Raw genomic sequence first — 16,737 nt, forward strand, 5'->3', positions numbered from 1 at the left:
AAACAATGGAGGAATCACTGTTTTTTTCCAATTTCTGCCTGCAAAGAATTTTACTTTCAGTTTCCCGGTACATTAAATGGATAAATGGTGTCAACAGCATCTGCAACTCCTCCCGCAAGAAATAAGCTCTCACACCCCTCTATTGACGGAAAAATAAAAAACGTATGGCTCTTGGAAAGGGGGGAAGGAAAAAGAAAAAAGAAAAAAAATGAAGCAATTCGGAAAGGGTTAATTAATTTCTAATAAAAAAAAAATTATGACCACATATGGGGTATTGCCGTAATCTGAAAAAATTCCTTTACAAATGTTGTGGTGCTATTTCCTGCTTTATGTTTTGTGAAAATTAAAAAATTCAACATTGTAGTGGAAATAATGTTGATTTTCATTTTCCTAATTCTAATAAATTCTGCAAAAGACCTGTGGGGTTTAAATGCTCACTATACCCCTAGATAGATTAAATGGTGTAGTTTCCCAAATGGGGTCACTTTTGGGGGGTTTCCCCTGTTTTGTTCCCTCCAGTGCATTGCAAATGCAACATGGCACTGAAAACTATTCCAGCAAAATCGGTGCTCCAAAATCCAAATGACGCTCCTTCTCTTCTGAGCCCTGTTGTGGGTCCAAACATCAGTTTATTACCACATATGGGGTATTGCCGTAATCTGGGGAAATTGCTTTACAAATGCTGGGGTGTTTTTTCTTCTTTATTCCTTGTAAAAACTAAAAATGTACACGTTTTTTCAGGAAAAAAATAGAGATTTTCATCTTCACCGACTATTTCAAATATATTTAGCAAAAAAACTGTGTGGTCAAAATGCTAACTATACCCCTAGATAAATTCCTTGAGGGGTGTAATTTCCAAATTGGTGTCACTTGTTTTTTTACTATTTTGGCACCACAAGACCTCTTCAAACCTGACATGGTGCCTAAAATATATTCTAAAATTAAGTATTTAGCGCTTCCATTATTTTTCCATTATTGTGCTCCCATGATGGAACATTATAATGGAAATACTAGCGCAGGTGTGAACTAGCTCCATCATGTAATCATGGACTAAAAGAGACCGTTCTAGGAAATGCTATCCAGACTTCTATCCAGACCTAAGATTGAACTTCCCGGATCTAGGTGATACCTTTTTTATGTTTGTGATTTGATGTTATGTGTGTACTGTAAAGCTGAGTCATGACATCAATGCTGGCCAAAATGTTGTACAGTACTTCTGTTGTAAGATTGCCAGTTATTAGCTAGTCACATTATTTAGTACAAGCGACAGCTATTTAAATTCTGATCTGCATTGACGAATCTTTTCAGCCAGTGATCAGCAACGACTGAAAGTTTATGGTACAATCTTGCTTTTGATGTCATCTTCACTCCTGAAATATGGATATTTCAATATGTTTTGTGCACATTTATTTCATGTACATTTATGGCCTTACAGCGATGTAAACTTGTTAAATAAGAATCTACAAAATATTGTATATACTACTTTCTAAACACAAATACGTGCACATATCTGAGGTCTGACTCATTATGGGGAAAAACAGGTGGGTAAAGAGAAATAATAAAAATAAAAAGAGGAATAAAACATAGAAAATAGTCCCTCAAGATGATATATAGAGCAAGGACAGGTGAATTTGCGAAGGTGATACAGGAAACTATAGGAAGGAAAAGAATTGTGAAGGTGTGTAAGAAGAAGGATCACATGGAGGAGGGAGATAAGTTAGGGTGGAGCAGAATAGTCAGTGACACAAATTAGTCAACTGGCATTCCACCCCATTGTAAAACAGTAGCTTGTTTGGAACAACCTGGTAGATATGTGACTCAGTGACATCACCCCTGTTAGTGTTCGCTGTGACTAGATGACAGTCAACTCATTTGGAATGATGGGAATGTGAACTATTCTATTGAATCCTGTAACTAAAAGCTTGTAATGTGTAACACAGGATAGAGTATTTGTCTCTGTCCTTCGCTGACAAACTCTCCCAGGTAACAATCCTTGGTTTGTATTTCACGGACATAGTTTACTTTGTAGCAGTAAAATACAGGAGTTCACAAACCTTAGTAAATGTTCTCTTTTCATTGTATAATTAGAAACACCCAGGAAAAGGTTAAATCAACAAAACAGTAAAAAGGTGTCAGCAACACCCTACTTGTATTGTGAGAAGGAATGTGTCAGTGAGAAAGGGATAGCAACTAAGTGTTCAAACACCACAGCAAGAGAGAGCTCAAAGCTGCCTGCACCATGAGAGAGCTGTAGGAGAAACAGCACAAAGAGGAGAGGGTCTAGATAGATTATTGGTGGGTCAAGCAGAGGAAGCTGGGAGAAATAGGGTCAATGACAAATAAGTAGTTACAAGGGGAAGGATAAGATCAGCGCTGTACTGAACAGAAGAGGTGGCAGCATAGTCTTGGAGCCGCCCTCATGTTTACTGTAAATGTCTCTTCATCTATGTCTTATCGAAGACCACCAAGCTCTGCGCCCTCCAAGCGACCACTACTGGCACACAGGACAAACAAAGAGAGGTAGGAAGAAGAAGTTGGGAAAGATCAGGAGAATTACAAATATTCTGTCATGGAGGAAATATACAACTGAAAGAAAGTATGAAGTGACCATGGGAATACTAATTTTGTTTCTGGGGGAACGGATAGGTGTTAAACAGATGTGATGAGTTGTGTTGCAATCCATAGCTGTTCCTGCCCTGAAACTTGTCAGGAGGTTTCATTAGACAGTGATTTCCTTTGATAGCACTTGTCAGACCGGCTTTGCAGCACCTTCTATTTCCAGCTTCCATCTCATCTAGCCATTGATACAGGACAGACTACAACATCCTTCTATTGCTGTCATCTCTTATCTATATTCTCTATTGTATTCTACTTGTAGCCAGATACCTTTTCAAAAGGTCCAGCCAGATGTGTCTCTCTAGCTTCTTTACATTCTACATGGCCTTTTAATTGTTTTACCTGATTTTACTCTCTCATTTCATCTAAATTATCCTGTAATTTCTCACCCTCACACTGTCTTTGACCTCTTCCACCTGGTCTGAGTGCTAGACATGTCTTTTCGTCATGTCTCCAGGGAACCACGCAAGATCATTCTACATAAAGGATCTACAGGACTTGGCTTTAACATTGTTGGTGGAGAAGATGGAGAAGGAATATTTGTATCATTTATTCTTGCTGGAGGACCAGCGGACCTTAGTGGAGAGCTGCGTCGTGGGGACCGTATTCTCTCTGTGAGTTTTTACTGTTAAACTTATGATGTTTTATTTTACCCAAAGGTGTTAGATGCTGCAATAATAGATGTTAGCAAGTATATTTTAATCAAATAGAAAAATTGAGCATATACACATAGAATACGAAGTAAAAAATGTATGCTATGTGTATATGGTGCTTACTGACCTATCTACTTAAATTTTAAAAACAGTTTGCTTATTTTTTGAGTGTTTAATGGGCATGTTTTCCTGTTACAGGTTAATGGAGTGAATCTACGCAGTGCAACACATGAGCAAGCTGCTGCTGCACTAAAACGGGCAGGGCAAACTGTCACAATTGTAGCACAATACCGACCTGAAGGTAAGATGCATATTCCTTTTTTTTGTCAGAAACCTTTTCAAAAGGCCCATACAGATGTTTCTATGTGTAAAGGATTAGCATTGCAAATTAAAACCTTTAAACACTAAAGAGTTGTCTGGTTTAGGAAATATCCAAATAACCTATAAGGGAATTCTTTGTTAATAGAGGAGGCAGGGGTTCCCTTGTTCAGGACCTCCATGCATCTACAAATAATTATGTTTCTCTGTCTCCGGAGGACCCCTGTGGTGGTAATGAGGGGGAAATTGTAGCCATTCTTATGGGTTCAGATGTGGCAGAAATGCTGTTGAATTCGGCTGCGGACAGTCCGCAGTGGAACTCTCCAGCAGCCGTTTTTTACATTTGTTTCTATACATTTTTAGGAAAGTTAGTTCGGACGTTGCAGAAAATTATTGTGTGGAAATTGGGCTGCGGTGCAGAATTTTCCCTCCGCAGTATGCTCATTATGTTGCAGAGAAGCAGCAGAATTTCACTGTGGATTTCAGCCTTTGCAATGCAAAAACTGAAATCTGTGGCAAGTCCGCTGTGATATCTGCAACGACTGAATTACCTGTCAGATATGCAAATGTTGGTGCAGATTCGTTGCGTAATTGCCTCCAATCTGCACCAACATTTGCAGCGGAAAAATTCTGCCACGTCTGAACGTGTAAACGAGCACCGATCAACAAGAAAGCTCGTTGATCAGCGATCACTCCGATCGCTCGTCCCCATACATTATTATCATGTCGACAGCACGTCTCCCTGCTTACACAGGGAGATGTGCTGCCAACAACGATAATAATTTTAATTTTTAAAACAATACGATCAGCAGATGAACAAGTGTTTGCTCGCTCATCTGATGATCGCTGCCCAATAATTGGCCCGTGTTAAAAGACCTCAGGATACCTCAGTCAGAAAATGACCTATTGACTTCAATGGGAGAGTGTTCAGGCAAGCTCTGTGATCTGTGCAGAGATTTGTGCAGGAAGAAAGAGGAGATAAGCTGTTTCCATCACCAATTGTCAATGGCACCTATTGTCAGTGCTTTTGTTATCTGCCTCCAGCTTTATAGTAGAGGCTCTGTCACCACATTATAAGTGCCCTATCTCCTATATAAAGAGATCGGCGCTATAATGTAGGTGACAGTAATGCTTTTTATTTTAAAAAACGATCTGTTTTCCCCACTTTATTAGTGATTTTAGATTTATGCTAATGAGTTGCTTAATGCCCAAGTGGGTGTGTTTTTACTTTAGACCAAGTGGGCATTGTACAGAGGAGTGTATGACGCTGGCCAATCAGCGTCATGCTCTCCTCTCCATTCATTTAGTCAGCGCATAGGGATCCTTTTAGATCGCTATGTGCTGTCTTATACTAACACATTAACGACACTGAAGTATTTAGACAGTGAATAGACATTCCACGGGATTTCAATTCACAATCTCTGCACTTCGTTACTCCGTCTGTGGTAGTTACAGCAGACGAAGCGTAATCTCGTTGTAACCTGTCATCTACAGCGTAATCTCGCGAGATTAAGCTTCCTCTGCTGTAACTAGCACAGAAACAGTAATGAAGTGCAGAGATTGTGAATAGACATCGCGTGGAATGTCTATTCACTGTCTAAACACTTCAGTATCGTTAATGTGTTAGTATAAGACAGCACATAGAGATCTAAAAAGGATCCCTATGCGCTGTCTAAATGAATGGAGAGGAGTGCATGACGTTGATTGGTCAGCGTCATACACTCCTCTGTACAACGCCCACTTGGTCTAAAGTAAAAACACGCCCACTTGTGCACTAAGCAACTCATTAGCTTAAATCTAAAATCGCTAATAAAGTGGTGAAAACAGATCGGGTTTTTTTTTAGATAAAAAGCACTGCTGTCACCTACATTATAGCGCCAATCTCCTTATGTAGGAGATAGGGCACTTATAATGTGGTGACAGATCCTCTTTAAGGCCCTTTTACGCAGGCCAATTATCGGGCAAAAAAGGGAGATGCTTCCGACACGATAATAATGTATGGATACGAGCGATCGGAGTAACGAGCGCTCGTTCCCATACATAGCACGATTTGTAACTTTTTTTTAAAACTTTATTAACCAAACAATACTGCCATAATTTGACTGAAATTGAGATTCAGGTTTTTATACACCCTAAAATTTTGTTTGCTTTTGCAGCTGCTGCTTCACATTGAGCACTATTGCTTAGCTCACTTGTAATTAGAATACCCATGTCCTCCTCTTGTTATGTTATCGCCAGTTTTATAAAAAAAAAAAAATTTATATGCAGTAATATTATTTCTGTGGCCTAGATGCTTTATTTTACATTTATCAACCTTAAATTACATCTGAACGCTTTTTTGCCCGACAGCTTTTCTTATGTGCATGACTTTAATAAGTGCAGTAATAATTCACAACCGTTTTACTTGTTTACTCACTTTTGTGGCTATAACAGCATCCAATCTTCTGGAAAGACTTTCCTCAAGATTTTGAAGTGTCTATGGAAATGTGTGCCCATTTATTAGCCAAGAAAGCATTTGTGAAGTCAGGCACTGATACTGGATGAGAAGCTCTGACTTGCAGGCAATGTTCCAATTAATTCCGATGGGTTTGAGGTCAGAACTCTGTGAGTTCCACCACACCAAACCGTCAAAACTATGTCTTTATAGATCAAGTTATACACAAGGGCGCAGTCCCAAAAAAGTTGCCCCAAAGTGGGAAGCATGCAATTATGCAAAAAATTAGGGGCCTAGCCCAAACCCTCAAGAACAGCCTTGTGCATGGTGATTTTAGGATTATGTGCAGCTGTTCAACCATAGCAACCCATTTCATGAAACATTGAACGTACATTTTTTATTTTATTTTTGCTGATGTCACTTCTACATGTAGTTTGGAACTCTGCAGTGAGTAATGCAACAGAGGATGTGTGTTTTTTTTTTTTTATGCACCACACACTTCAGCTCTCGGCGTCCCACTCTGTGAGTTTGCATGGTCTACCGTTTCTTGGCTGAGCTTTTGTTACTCCTCGATGCTTCCACTACACAATAATAGCACTTACAGTTAACTGGGGCAGACCCAGCAGACCACGAAAAAGGTGGAATCCTTTGACAGTGCCACTTTTAACGTCACTGAGCTCTTCGGTATGATCCACACTACTACCGATGTTTGTCTATTTAGAGTGCATGGCTCTGTGATTCATTTTCTGCCCCTGTTTGCAATGAGTGTGGCTGAAAAACCTGTACTCCATAATAGGAAGGGGTGTCCACATACTTTTGCCCATATAGTTTATGCTAAAATAGGGGGGATTTTATAGGGGTAAAATACTTCTTTACAGCACTGTGCCTAGTATAACAGTATGGCCAGCTTTCTAGTTTTCTTAAAGGGCTATTCCAAGAATGGACAATTATCACCCATCTGCAGGATAGGTGATAATTGTCTGATCGCCATGAGGAGGACATTGAATGGACTGGCGATAGAACATGCGCACTGCTGCTCCATTTAATGTCTATGGGAATGACAGAAACAGCTGAGTATAGCCCCATTCAAGCTCCTCCTCACTGTGGGGGGGGGGGGGGTGCAGTGAGGAGGAGCGGAGGGTTCGGGACCCATGTTCTCACGATTGGTGGGGTGCCAGCAGAAATCGTACAATTGTCACCAATTCTGTGGATAGGTAATAATTGTTCATTTAGAGACAAACCCTTTAAGCTAGATTACCAGGCATGGTGTTACAATGCATTAGGCCTTATTCATACAAACGTGTCCGTTTTGTGCGCGCAAAAGCTCAGTGTGGCATCTGTATATGGTGCGTGGCTGCGTGATTTTTGCGCAGCCGGCATCATTATGACACTCTGTTTTTATGTTTACAAACATAAAAACAGAAGGTGCTTTTCTATTTTCATTCATTCTTTTTACTACTGTTGCGCGAATCACGCGCGGCACCCGGAAGTGCTTCCGTGTGCCGAGCGCGATTTGCACGCGAGTGCGTGCTACGCAAAACACGGGCAAGTATAGGACATGTCGTGAGTTTTACGCAGCGCACATACGCTGTGTGAAAATCACTGACAGCCTGAACGGCCCCATTCACTAACATAGGTCCGTGCGACGCGCGTCAAAATCACGCATGTATCACGGATGTATAACACGCTTGTGTGAATAAGGCCTTAGTCTGTACTGTGGATAGCTACAAACATTTTAAAATAGTTCTTAGAAACATAACCAGATATGTTTCCATGGCTGTTCAAATTTACTTCTGCAGTTTTGCACAGATTTTATTGTGGTCTATTAATATTAATTCTCACATTCTTCTTTCTGCTGTGTCATACGTTAGAAATATAAGGTATAAGTCTGTGTTAGTGGCCATTTAAGAAGATAAATACTTAGTTCTCACTCACATGAGAAACAACTTAAGGTGTGGGAAACCAGATTAAAGGTAGGCATCAATGACATCATGTCTGCTGGCACCAAATTTGCCTTTGAAGTAGATGGCAAGCAGTCAACCTGTAGACTACTATGGTTGGTAAAAGAAATATGAATGTACATATAAAATGAATGGTAGTTTGTTTAGAGTCCTCCAGGATTACGTTATCAACTTTGGTACGAGAAATACGTGTTTAGCTTGAAAGGTGCTAATGGCTTGGTTATTACATATTGTCCATGTTCTCCATACGATTATAAACTGAGCATGTACATACATGTAGCAATGAACAGCTGTGTATGTATAGCTACAGTTTTACATGTGACACATCTTCCAGCATGATGTTTTTTTTTTTAGTTGATGGATATATGTATTTTTTTCAACCGTACTATGTAACTTCCTCTGGCAGAGGGTTCCATAGTCTCACTGCTTTTACATCAAAGAATCTCTTTTGTTTGTGTAGAAACATTCTATTCTCTAGATATAGTGTATGCCCCCTTGTTATAGTTACATATATGGTTGTGTTCAGATGGCACTGGTTTCTTTGGGTGCTCGAGGTAGGGTCCCAACCCGGGTGTAGGTTAAGAATTTGTACTCGGCACACCTTGCTTGTGTTACAAAAATATATATTTTTATTATGGATGCCAGAGGCTGCATGTGCGACGTCGACGTTTCGGTCAGACAGACCTTCGTCGGGCACTAGAGAAATGTACAATTGATTAGATCATGGCATGGGTATAGGAGAACTATCACTTAAGATTTACATGATAACATCATAAAATATGTCATATAGGTGAAAAAACAGAGTGTGTAACTGGGTCAATTCAAACATAGTATACCTAACACATAGGACTATGAAATCAACGTGAAAATTAAAATCAAAAACGAAAACAAAAAGGAGGAAACAGAAACATAGATCCCAGGAACATGCAACACATCAGGGAATGTACCATATGGCTATGGAGAGAAATCTGGTGTCTAGGAAACTCATAATTTTCCGTCCAAATTATGAGTTTCCTAGACACAAGATTTCTCTCCATAGCCATATGGTACATTCCCTGATGTGTTGCATGTTCCTGGGATCTATGTCTCTGTTTCCTCCTTTTTGTTTTCGTTTTTGATTTTAATTTTCACGTTGATTTCATAGTCCTATGTGTTAGGTATACTATGTTTGAATTGACCCAGTTACACACTCTGTTTTTTCACCTATATGACATATTTTATGATGTTATCATGTAAATCTTAAGTGATAGTTCTCCTATACCCATGCCATGATCTAATCAATTGTACATTTCTCTAGTGCCCGACGAAGGTCTGTCTGACCGAAACGTCGACGTCGCACATGCAGCCTCTGGCATCCATAATAAAAATATATATTCTTGTTATAGTTACAGTCCTGGGTATCTCTGTATTAACCTTGAATATATTTATACATAGTTATTAGGTCATGCATCATCCGTATTTTTTCTAGACTGCAATCCACCCATTCCATTTGTCACTTTGGTTGCCCACCTTTAAACTGCTCAAGCTCTACTATGTTTTTCATGTACACTGGTGCCCAAAGCTGTACACAATATTCCATTTGCGGTCTGACTAGAGATTTGTAAAGTGGTAGAACCATGTTCTCGTCTTGTGCATGTATGCCTCTTTTTGATGCACCCCATAATTTTATTTGTCAAAAATCCTGTCTGAATCCTACAGTGCCTGGTGTGTTAAAGGGAATGTAGATCCGGAGTTTATATATAAAATATAACTATTACTGTATTCTCATATAACATTTCTTAGAAAAAATGAACATGTACAGACAGTGCATATGGATATAAAGGATATATAGTATAATGGATTTTCAACATTTGTTCATGGCATATATCCCATATAATGAAATAGTTAGATATAGACAGCAGTTCATGCGTGTTTATAATGAATGGAGAGTGTTCATCAAATTTTATTGAGATCTTTCCTTCTAAGTACCCAACAGGTATAAAAGAGCGGGGCTCAATGCCCCCTAGCCGTATGGATGTCATCAGTTTCTTGGTTACTTTTGGGCTTGATGTCAGGGGACCAGGAAACCTCTCTTAATATAGGAAAAGATCTCCCATGGAACCTCTCGCAATATTCAAAAAATAGTCCTCCCAAAGCGTTTCCTCACGGCCAAGCGATTCTTCAGGGGAGTTGGGCCACAGCCAGCTAAATCCAAGTTTTGGAGTACTGGAACAAATTGAATGGCTGTCTATTTAGAGATGTACTTGCAGTGGCAAGGGATCACTCAGATGGTTCTGTACTTTTGAAGTTGGCACCTGTTTCTGGCATCTGACGTCAGCAACAGGGATTTCCCTGTCCTTTTTAAACCCCGTTGGCTCCTCCCATGGCACTCCCCCGTGACGTCAGTGGGCGTGTGTCTGTAGGGGGAACGATGAATCACTCACCCGGCGAGCAGCACAAATTGCATATGTGCCGCCCTCCGGGGGATGCCAGACATCGCTCCCTCTGCCAGGCAGGCAGTGAGTCTCCCACTCTCGAATGGAGAGAAGGGAAGTGGATCTTACATACAGCGGCGTTTCTAACTGCACCGCTGTGGAGATACGCGTTCCCATAGAAACGGGACGCCGAAGCGACCACTTCTCTGAAAGAGACACAGTTGGCAACGATAGTTGCAACATGAGAATCTTCCCCTGCACTCTATCTGAGGTAACAGCACTTAGGACAAAGGCTGTACAGATAGATGCAGGAAATAGCCATGGAAAGATAAATCCTTTCACATGTCTAAGGACAATGTTAAATACCTTTGTGTCAAAAAAGACAAAAGTATAGAAGGTATGATACCTTTATTGGCTAACCATAAAAGTTCTATATGCAAGCTTTCAGAGCACAGAGGCTCCTTCTTCAGGCAGTTTACAAATGAATGACTTAGAAAAAAAAGCACATTCATTTGTAAACTGCCTGAAGAAGGAGCCTCTGCGCTCTGAAAGCTTGCATATAGAACTTTTATGGTTAGCCAATAAAGGTATCATACCTTCTATACTTTTGTCTTTTTTGACACAAAGGTATTTAACATTGCATATTGTTTCTGGCTAACACGGTACTACACTATTTTTTACTGTACTACATGTCTAAGGGAAAACATGACTGCCCGACATATAGTGATGGGGTTGGGGTTTATTGTATGTGCAGGGTGACCGATAAATCTTCAACCCTCACAACTCATTCTAAATGAAAAGATTCCTAATTATGGAGTATATTAAAATAGATTAATTAAATATAGATCACGTGATCAACATTTAGAGAGGATATTTAATAGCAAAAAGATATGTCATGTGTATATATTACCATACTACATATCTCCAGTTTTTGGCTAAGATAAAGATATTTAAAGGAAAGATGTTATTTCAGGTTTTTCAGTTCTATAATTATTTTTGAGATTAAATTTAATTTAAATGAAACGTGTAGTCAAGCTGTTCATTTAATCCATTCGGTGCTACAGATCCTAGTTTGAAAATCCATCTGGATTCTTTCTGTAGTAATATTTTATCAATATCACCCCCTCTTATAGATGGTTGTAATACCTCCAAAACGATAAAGTTTAAACATTTTACTTCTCCCTTATGTTCAAGATGGACATGGCGAGATACAGGTTTATCTCTTTTATTAATGATATCCCCCCCAATGTTCAAGGATTCTCTTCCTCCACTCCCTTTTGGTTTAACCCACATAGTCTAGTGGGCAGGGGCAAGTAATTTTGTAAACTATATTTTTGGAGCTACAGTTAGCAAAAATTTTTATAGGATAATTAATACCTGTAAAAGCACTCACAAAAATTTTAGCAACCTCCACCAATGTGCATGCCTTGCAGTGTCCACATTTGAAACATCCATTGATCTTTTTGTCTAACCAGCATCCTTCCTTTTTTATACTGGCAAGATGACTATGAACGACACTGTCGGTCTCCTATACTCCTACCCTTTCTATAGGTAATCTGTGCTTGGGAGGGGGGTTACAGCTTCCTTTATATCACTATCCAACTGAAGGATATTCCAGTGTCTTTTAAGGATTTCCCTGACTGCTTGATCTGCCATTTCAAAGGTTCCCACCAGACGTATCAGATGACTTGATTCTTCTCGTTTCTTTGGAATCAGTAGTTGTTCTCTATTCTGTGTATATGCAATTTTATACGCCTCCTACAGTATTTTAGAAGGATAGCCCCTTTCTAAGAATCTAGTTTCCAGATCCTTTGCTTTTATTCTGAATTCCTGTATATTGGAACAGTTTCTTCTGTGGCGGAGATACTGTCCCTTCGGTATACCCTTCTTGAGAGGACCGGGATGACCGCTCTCCCACCTCAGAAGACTATTTGTAGCCATTGGTTTTCTATATATTGTTGTTTTTATTTTATTGTCTCCATCTATTGCTATTAGGACGTCTAAAAAGGGTAAGGTATCTGGATGTGATTCAAAGGTGAGTCTCAGACCGATTTTGTTACAATTGAGGGTTTTGACATATTGCTCAAAAAGGTTAGTTGATTCTGTCCATATGACGAAAATGTCGTCTATATAGCGCGTCCACATTGAGACCGGTAGGTTAAGGTTATGCCTTTCATCAATGAAAATAAAAGTTTCTTCCCACCATCCCAGGAACAAGTTGGTATATGTCTGTGCACATGAATTGCCCATGACAGTGCCCTATAGCTGGTGGTACAGGGGACCATTGAATAGAAAGTAATTCCTGGTCAGAACAAACTCTAGCAGTTTCAATGTGAACGCACTATGGTCCCTGAAATGTACCCCCCCTTGTGTCTAAGAAATGGCGCACTGCTCTAAGACCCAGCTCATGAGGAATTGAGGAGTACAAAGCCTCAACATCAATGCTACATAAGACAGCTTTGTTTTCAATAGGAAGATCATCAATTCTAGCCAGGTGATCCATTGTATCCGTTGTATACGAAGGTAGGGTTTCTACAAAATTTCTAAGAACCCTATCAATATAGACACCCATGTTTTGTGTCAATCCCAAAATGCCCAATACAATGGGGGCGCCCATTTAAGGGGTTGGTTCCCTTATGGATTTTAGGGAGAGCATAAAACGTGAGGGTCTGTGGTTTATCTACTGCCATGAATTTGTAGTCTTGCTCGTCAATCAAATTTCTTTCTTTTGCATCAATGAGAATTGTGATAAGTTCCATCTTACATTTTTTTGTTTGATCTTCTTGGAGAATTTCATATCCTGTATTGTCATTCAAGATGTTAAGACAGATTTCGATGTATTTCTTCCTATCAATGACCACCACGTTCCCCCCTTTGTCTGACGACTTTATTACAATGTTGCTATCCTTTTCAAGGGAAATCAATGCATTATTTTCAGCTCTTGTTAGATTGATTAGTTTGGGTGGCATGTTGATTTTCATCAAATCCGTGGTGACCAAGTCCTGGAAAACATCAATGACAGAGGCAGTGGCGTAACTACCGCCATAGCAGCCGTAGTGGCTGCTACAGGGCCCGCGGCATGAGGGCCTGTGTCGCCCGCCGGCACCGGCCCCCACCATGGCCGGAGGCTCCGCTAGCAGCCGATATGGCTGCTACAGCGGGACGCCACTGAACACTACGGCAGAGCAGGGAGGTATCTCCCCGCTCTGCCATTAAACAAAAGACATGTATCCCCTATCCACAGGATAGGGGATACATGTGTGATCGCTGGCATTGAACGGGAGAACGGGGGACTGAAAGTCCCCTGAAGTTCTCCATCACAAACCTCGGACTTCCGGGGTCTGTGTTGGCAGCTCCGTAGAAATGAATGGAGCGCCGGTCGCGCTTGTGCGCATGCGCGACCAGCGCTCCTTTCATTTGTATTGAGCTGCGCAGACGCCGGAAGTCAGAGGTTAGTCATGGAGAACTTCAGGGGACTTTCAGTCTCCCGTCCTCCCTATCGCTGCCAGCGATCACACATGTATCCCCTATCCTGTGGATAGGGGATACATGTCTTTTGTAGGACACACTGTAGGTCGCATTTTTTTGGGGGGTTGTGGACTCTGTATGGCGTTCCCTACAGGGGGGGGGCTGTATGGCGTTCCCTACAGGGGGAGGGGCTGTATGGCATTCCCTACAGGGGGGGGGGCTGTATGGCATTCCCTACAGGGGGGGGGGGCTGTATGGCATTCCCTACAGGGGGGGGGGCTGTATGGCATTCCCTACAGGGGGGGGGCTGTATGGCGTTCCCTACAGGGGGGGGGCTGTATGGCTTTCTCTACAGTGGGGGCTGTATGGCGTTATCTACAGAGGGGGCTGTATGGCGCTAACTCCATACAGTCCCCCCTGTAGATAATGGCATACAGTCCCCCCTGTAGATATCTACAAAGGGGGCTGTGTGGCGCTATCTACCGAGGGGGCTGTGTGGCGCTATCTACCGAGGGGGCTGTATGGCGCTATCTACCGAGGGGGCTGTATGGCGCTATCTACCGAGGGGGCTGTATGGCGCTATCTACCGAGGGGGCTGTATGGCGCTATCTACCGAGGGGGCTGTATGGCGCTATCTACCGAGGGGGCTGTATGGCGCTATCTACCGAGGGGGCTGTATGGCGCTATCTACCGAGGGGGCTGTATGGCGCTATCTACCGAGGGGGCTGTATGGCGCTATCTACCGAGGGGGCTGTATGGCGCTATCTACCGAGGGGGCTGTATGGCGCTATCTACCGAGGGGGCTGTATGGCGCTATCTACCGAGGGGGCTGTATGGCGCTATCTACCGAGGGGGCTGTATGGCGCTATCTACCGAGGGGGCTGTATGGCGCTATCTACCGAGGGGGCTGTATGGCGCTATCTACCGAGGGGGCTGTATGGCGCTATCTACAGAGGGGGCTGTATGGCGTTATCTAAAGGGGGGGCTGTATGGCGTTATCTAAAGGGGGGGCTGTATGGCGTTATCTAAAGGGGGCGCTGTATGGCGCTATCTACCGAGGGGGCTGTATGGCGCTATCTACCGAGGGGGCTGTATGGCGCTATCTACCGAGGGGGCTGTATGGCGCTATCTACCGAGGGGGCTGTATGGCGCTATCTACCGAGGGGGCTGTATGGCGCTATCTACCGAGGGGGCTGTATGGCGCTATCTACCGAGGGGGCTGTATGGCGCTATCTACCGAGGGGGCTGTATGGCGCTATCTACAGGGGGCTGTATGGCGTTATCTACAGGGGGCTGTATGGCGTTATCTACAGGGGGGCTGTATGGCGTTATCTACAGGGGGGCTGTATGGCGTTATCTACAGGGGGGCTGTATGGCGTTATCTACAGGGTGGGGGGCTGTAAAAAAGGCACTATCTACAAGGGGGGGGGGGGTTGTGTGACACCCAGGGGAGGGGGGCCCCAGTCAAAAGTTTGCTATGGGGCCCAGTCTTTCCTAGTTACGCCCCTGGACAGAGGTTTCCCCAATGTCACTCCCAAAGTCACTCTCACTATGCATCCCTTTGGGATGCGCCATGGCATGTTAGGCAGATGTCTCCTTATGCCTTGTTTACACGGCGTGTATTTGACGTGTATTTTGGTGCTATATTAAGCTTCCCATTCAAATCAATGCGTACATACAACGTGTTTTTTATGCCTGTAGGCTGTGGCAGGTCTCAAAAACAATGCACTAATTTTGCCATAGACTGCAATAGTGTGATATTGCAGTCTATTGCATAAGCAATCTAATGATTGCAGGTTAAAGTTTATAAAAATATAAAAAAGAAGAAAAATTCAAATCACCCCTCTTTCCCTAGATCACATATAAAAATAAACAAAAATAAATGTAAACATATTAGGTATCCCCATGTCCGAAAATGCCCGAACTATAACAAATATAAAAACATTTATCCAATACAGTGAACGCCGTAGCGGGAAAAAAGGTCAAAATTGTCGAATCGCAGCTATTTTGCCACTTCAACCCCCCCCCCAAAAAAAATTATACAATAAAAAAATTTGCGAAAATGCCAGGCATTCCTCAAAATGGTGTTAAAAAAACTACATCTTTCCACGTACAAAAATACGCCTTACAAAGTACTAAAACATAAAAACTATATAAATTTGGTATCACCGTGATCGTACTGACCTGCAGAATAAAGGTAATGTGTCATTTTCACTGTACAGTGAACACCGTAAAAACGAAACCCATAAGAAAAGGGTGGAACTGCTGTTTTTTCCAATTCTGAATTTATTTTTCAGCTTCCCAGTACATCACACATAATATTAAATATTACCATCAGAAACTACAATTTGTCCTGTAAAGATTAAGCCTTTATATGACTGTGTCAACGAAAAAATAACAAAGTTATGACATTTTGAAGGCAGGGAGAAAAAAACAAAAGCATAAAAACTAAAATTAGTCTGGTCCTGAAAGGGTTAATATAAAATTGTGCCCTGAAAACTACAGGGTCTTCCTTTGCTTTTGGACCCCACGGTATGGCTTGGCAGCAGATTATGGCCTAAATTGGGGTATTTCGGCAAGAGAAGTGGCACAATAAATTTTACTACATTTTCTCAGTTTCATGTACTATATGCAAAATATATGCCCTATAAATGACGCATTTATGAAAAAACTATTTTTTTTCCCCCATCAGATTTGCAGTAATTCCTGAAACAAATTTGGGGCTTAAACTACTCACTTTAACCTTGTATAACCTAGAAGAAAAAGATGCTGAGAAACAAGAAAATATGCAAAAATAGAAAAATACTTTATTGAAATTACATAATGACATACAATAAATAAAAGAATCCATAAACCAACAGGTTAAAAAAGGG

At 41.6% G+C, this 16,737-nt stretch overlaps 1 protein-coding gene across 4 annotated transcripts in view; it reads left to right on the forward strand.

Annotated features, from left to right (window-relative positions):
• The window catches only part of DLG3 (discs large MAGUK scaffold protein 3), a 434,105-nt gene that overhangs the window by 307,769 nt on the left and 109,599 nt on the right, over positions 1-16,737 (forward strand). For all 4 annotated transcript variants that reach the window (XM_075835672.1, XM_075835673.1, XM_075835674.1 and 1 more), the window contains 2 exons: positions 3,074-3,230; positions 3,468-3,570. In XM_075835672.1, coding sequence (XP_075691787.1) covers positions 3,074-3,230; positions 3,468-3,570 — 260 coding nt within the window. The remainder of the gene's footprint in view (positions 1-3,073; positions 3,231-3,467; positions 3,571-16,737) is intronic.

The sequence above is a fragment of the Rhinoderma darwinii genome, chromosome 8, assembly GCF_050947455.1.
Source record: "Rhinoderma darwinii isolate aRhiDar2 chromosome 8, aRhiDar2.hap1, whole genome shotgun sequence".
NCBI lineage: Eukaryota > Metazoa > Chordata > Amphibia > Anura > Rhinodermatidae > Rhinoderma > Rhinoderma darwinii.